The sequence below is a fragment of the Triticum aestivum genome, chromosome 4B (assembly GCF_018294505.1).
Source record: "Triticum aestivum cultivar Chinese Spring chromosome 4B, IWGSC CS RefSeq v2.1, whole genome shotgun sequence".
In the NCBI taxonomy this organism is placed as follows: Eukaryota; Viridiplantae; Streptophyta; class Magnoliopsida; order Poales; family Poaceae; genus Triticum; species Triticum aestivum.
The window spans coordinates 92,319,977-92,325,541 of NC_057804.1; the positions used below are offsets into that span (position 1 = coordinate 92,319,977).

A 5,565-nucleotide genomic window follows, 5' to 3' on the forward strand; every position below is an offset into this window, starting at 1 on the left:
GGCGTTCATCAACAGAGGAGAGGAGGAAAGGGACATGATCAGAGCCGATCCTGGTAATAGCCCGAACCGAGGCCAGGGGGCATCTGAGCTCCCATTCCGAGGAAACTAAGACGCGGTCCAGGACAGACTGCGTCGGGTTCGCCTAGCGGTTAGTCCAGGTGAACCGGGCCCCGGCGCTCGAGCTCACGGAGGCCAAGCTCCGCGATGCAGCCGTTAAACATCTGCATCCGGGGGCGATTAACCCGGTCATTGCTCTTCTCATCCGGGGAGCGGATAAGGTTAAAGTCACCACCCACCACAACAGGTAAGGGGGGAAGCGGAGATCTTCTGCTGTAGCTCGGCGAGGAAGGTCGGGGAGCGGCTGTGATCCGCCGGTCCGTAGACGATGATGACCTCCCATTTGAAGTTGAGCGCATGCTCGAAGATCTCCATAGTAACGAAGAACTCACCCCGATCCATACCTCCCACCTCAAAGGTGGCATCCTTAACACCTAAGAGGATGCCACTCGAGTGGCCATTGGTCCCACTAGAAGGGAGCCAATGCCAGGCGAACAGGTGGGAGCTAAGGCTGTCAAGCTCGGGGAGACAGAAATCCGTGCGCATGGTTTCTTGGATGGCGATGATGTCGATGTGCTCGGCCCGGATGTACTCCACAAGTTGGCGGCAGCGGCCGTCATGGCCGAAGCCGCGAATGTTCCAAAAAAGGGCGTGCATCTAAACTGCCATTGAGGGGCTGCTTGACCCCAGGACGGTGGAAGCACTGTGGGCGCGAAGAGCGGCAGTGCGGGACGGAGTGCGGCCACGGATCTCCTCGACCGACGTCCCAGAGGGCTGGGGTGCCGGGGTGCGGAGGAGGCGGGCCAGTGTCTCAGCGAGTTTCCCGTCAAGGATCTCGCGGGCCTGGATAGCCGCAATCTGCTCCAAGGGGGGGCCAACCTCCCCCTGGAAACTACGGACGAGTCTAGGGCCACCTTGGCAAGGCGGCCGAGCGGGACGACTTCGAGCGCAGAAAAAGAGCAGCTGGAAGAACTGGAAGGGATGTCGGTCGCACCTGTCTCGAGGTTCCGGGCCGCAGCCTGGATCTCAGTGCGCTCGGAGATGGACGGCGCCGGGATTACTCAGCCTTTTATAAAGCTGTATGGGTATTTTTGTGTACTTACTACGCATTTTAGGTGTAGCTCTATTTTAGTAGGTGATATAATCAATAATTGGGATACATGTTTTTTGTAATGTAGTGCCAATTAATTAATCAATACATCAAATTCCTAGTTAATGGATTTGAATCTGATGCTGTAGCAAAGCAGCATCAAATTCCAGTATTGTAACTCCCACTGATGCCAGTTAGTGTTGCATGCACCACATGAAGGATGTGCTTAGGCCCCTTGGTATATATTAATGACTATAAAGTCTACCCTTTTCTGTGGAATTTTCATGCTAAGGCAGAGGATAGGAAAGAGGAACAACATAAAAATTCCAAGTCCATTGTTTGTTTCACTAAAAGGCAAGTACTATTAAAGAAACACTACCTTTGCCTTTAGTCTCGTCAAGTAGAACTTCCTTTACACTTTCTCCAATCCTCCCTTTCTGATGGAATGTTGTTTGAGGGAAATGTTGCATACCATGACATGGACAAATGATCAGCTCAAGGTCCTGTAGAATTGGCATGCTTGTTCATGGGATATGTAGATATAATTCCCCATATGATGTTGCTATCGACCCATGTGATCGATCGGTCCTTCTGAGAATAAGAATTCAAGCATGGTGGACTGAAGCAAGTGGTGTCAAAATGTCGACATGGATACAGAAATTAGTTTCTTCGCAAGGCACGCTCCCTTGAGCTGGTCTTCTGTTTTCCGACATTTAGCTAGAGAGAGTGTAAGTTGTGCATACAGTAAAATTTTGCACAATACCTTAATCATATGCTATCTTGTTTTTCCCTTCCAACTGTATAACCTAGTGCAAGTTGTGAAGCAGTTTTTGTAGCTGATTCCAGCGACTACCGCCGCCACCAATATGACACGGAGAATATATGTGGGGTTGAGTTGTTTCAAATGGCTAGGAATGTTCCACACCTTCAATTTCTCTATATTGGAAAAGCAATTCTCTCTATTGAAAACATCTTTCGTGGAAATTATCGAACCTAACACTTTTCGCGCTCTGATTCGTCGACTCATCGGGTGACACACTTTGTGCCACAAAGTGCATCGGAACAACAACATCAACACCACCATTAAACTAAAACCATGACTATGAGGCGTTGTAAAGCCCCCACTAATTTCTGGCGAGGCGTGTATATCCGAGTATAAAGCAAAGTCTAGCATTATCCCATCACTAGGTGGCTGAGGGTGAGAGATATGTTTGTGAGGAGGGGAATATAGATTATGACCCTGCTTCTCCTGGGAATGTACTTAAGTGTGGGTTAACCGTGCCTCCCCTTTAGTTAGTCCCAAAACACTACATTCCTCCCAAAAGCTCCTTGTTTTGATGTTGATGTGTAGGAATCCATCCTCATACCAAAGAACTTGTTTGTTTGAGTCAAACCTACTGTCCATTGCCAATGGAGGAAGCCTTTGATGCTGGAGGGCACCTCATTCCAAAGGCATTTGATTCTTCCACCCAAGAGTTGACCTCCGAATATAATTTCTTGCTCTCTCTCTTTCTCTCCCTCTCCCCTCTCTCTCATGATATTAGTGGTAGTAGTGGAGGGTTAGCTTTCATCCTGCAACTCCTTTTCCCCAAGTCATAAGGCCAATAGTGGATTTGCTGATGCAGACGCTTCACTCGAGAAATTCTTGTGAAGATGACACTCATCAGGGTCTGACCATGGCCATCTATAGCTCCCTTTCTCTCTCTACATATATCTCCCTTGGCCCACCTGCAAGTGAGTGCATGCACAAGAGGGAGTGTGCTATAACTCTCATACGCCATCTCTCTCATCTCCTCCTCCTCTCTCTACTCTCATGAGGGCATATAAGACATGAAGGTGTTCAGGGGCAAGATTTGGGCAGCACTAGGGTCACTCATGGACCACGCAGGCGCTGCCTCCAACAAGGCCTCCACGGCGGCGGTGCCTGACCGAGCGCTCCTCACGGACATCGAGGCGGCCATCGCGCGGTGCACGGACGGTGGAGGGGGCGGGAGCGTCGGTGACGACCGGCACGTCCACGAGATCCTCTTCCTCGTCTCCAACGCCCCGGGCGCGATCACCTTCCTCTCCCGCCGCATCACGGCGCGCCTAGAGGCGGCGCGGACCCCGGCCACCGCGCTCCGGTCTCTGCTCCTCGTCCACCGCCTCCTCCGCGCGGGCGACCGCTACTTTGAGCAGGACTTCCGAGGCCTCTGGGCCTCCCACGACCTCCGCGTCGACGCGCCGCGTTGCGGCTGCTCCTGTTCTCCCCTCGCTGCCTCCGGCGCCGGCGTCAACTATGTCACGGCCAGCACGGTGACCGCCACCGGCGCGTGCTCTTTCCTCCACGGCTACACGGCCTACCTCGAGGAGCGCATGCAGTGGGTGATCAACCAGTCCGGCAACCTGGAGCCCATCCGCCCCCCGCCACAAGATCACGACGACAAGCCGCACCCAGTCTCCTCCTACGACGTCGTCGCCGCCGAGGCGCTCCTCTTCAAGCTCGCCATGTGCCAGAGGCTGCTTGACGTCGCTGTCCAGCTCTTGCCGGACAACAACACAAGCGCCAGCGCCGCCGCGCGGTCAGCCTTCGGCATTGTGCTCCGGGAGAGCTTCAAGGTCTACGACGCCTTCAATGAAGGCATCGACGTGCTGCTAAGGTCAAGAAGCGTCGGTCGTCTCAGCAAGTCTCTCAGGGTTTCAGCTCAGGAAGTGCTGAGGAAGGCGTGCGTTCAGACGCCTGAGCTGAAGGAGTTCTACCACAAGTGCAAGAAGAGCAATGTCGGCAAGATCACGGAGTACCCCGTCGTCAGGGTCGTTACGCCGGCGCAGGCCTCGGCAATTGAGATCATGCCGCTGGCCTGTGAAGAGGATGGTCGGAAGGAGCTTGGCGGCGCCGGTGTGGTAGCGGAGGAGAACGAAGGCGACGCGCCCTTTGAGAGCAAGCTGGAGACGACTATCAGTGCGGTGTGGGTCGAGTTCGACGACGAAGATCACCAGGCTGGCCGTGAGTTTACCGGGGATGATCACAGCAGCTAGCCGGCCTGCTAGCTAGTACTAGTATGTAGGAGTTCTTTTGCAATGTCCAAATATATTAATTTTGAGTGATTGGATTGGTCTCCTCGATCCCCTCTTCTTGTGTGCAAGGTTAATCATTCTGAAGGATCCGTGTCTTCATTCAGCTGGCAAGAAAGACAATAATTCTTTTTCACTTATTTCTGTTGTTTCCTTCTGTTCTTTGGTCGCCTCCTTTGTTGCGGTCTCGATATCTCCTTCCACCTAGCGTGTTTTGTGTTCTTTGCCATCATGTTTGAACTACCAAGTGATCATATATACTCCCTCCGTCCCATAATATATGATGTGGTGATGTTCAGTATGTAACTTGGATGGATAGTGTTTCGTGCAACGCGGCAAGTGATGCTCATGGCGACACGCATGGCGACTCGTGGTGGTCAGCGTGGTACTTGCCGGGCTTCAAGGCGGCGGGGGTGCTCGTCTACCGGCGGGGTGTGGTGGTGCTGCAGGACCATGTGCTCTCCCTCTCGACGAAGGCGGATGTGTGGTGGATCAACGCGCATGCCGCCACAGTGAGGAAGTTGTTCCGTGCGGCATAGTGCACTTCACTTCTCATGTTGCGATACTTGGAGAGGCCACTGGCCCTACGGCACAACACACCTTCAGCGACGCGAATGACAGGCGGGGTGAGAGTGGTTTAAAGCCATCAGGGGTTGGTGGAGGGGGTGGGTTGCATTCAATCTTCTCCTTCCTCCCCAATCTAGTGCACAGAGAGCCACAAACAGCAGAAACCCTCGTCGGGGATGGTGGAGATCGCGGAAGCGAGGATGAGGGAGTTTGAAGGATGGCATCCGCGCAAGCGTGCACACCTGCTCGAGATCGGGTCATGGTTCAATACCAAGCAGGAGATGCAGATGGAGGCACAGACGGTGCTGGATTCGCTGACGGAGAAAGAAGAAGGGGAACTTTTCAAGAAGAAACGCAAGCACCATTCACTGGAGATGTTGATGTTGGCGATGGACCAGGCAGATTCAATGGATTCAGTAAGGGCAGCCAAGTGGGCGGCGTTCATCTCATTCTCCACCACGTTGTTGGCCCCGACGACGAGGGTAGATGAGGGCGGACAAGACGGTCCTGGTCCTCCCAGCGTCGGGACTGGTTTTCGCCCCAATTGTGATCGACGGAGGCGAAGGAAGCAAGGGGAGGGGGGTTCAAGGGCGCGGAGATGCTTCGGGGGAGGACGCGACGACTCTGCCATGCCGCTCAGCCCATCTGGCCCCAACACTAGCTCCGGTGGCTCGTCGCTCCACTCGCCTCGCCGGAAAGGGGATATGATCCCCAGCTGGCTAATAACCACGTCTAGTTGTTAGCCAGCGAGGAATCGGAGACCGACTCCGGTGATGATCGTAGCAATGGTATAATTC

At 53.7% G+C, this 5,565-nt stretch overlaps 1 protein-coding gene across 1 annotated transcript; it reads left to right on the plus strand.

Annotated features, from left to right (window-relative positions):
- The first annotated feature begins 2,741 nt into the window (after positions 1–2,741).
- On the plus strand, positions 2,742–4,341 carry LOC123094533 (putative clathrin assembly protein At1g33340). Its single transcript, XM_044516517.1, has one exon. It carries the CDS (start codon positions 2,978–2,980, stop codon positions 4,163–4,165), a length of 1,188 nt encoding a protein of 395 aa, XP_044372452.1. The 5' UTR covers positions 2,742–2,977; the 3' UTR covers positions 4,166–4,341.
- Positions 4,342–5,565: the final 1,224 nt, after the last annotated feature.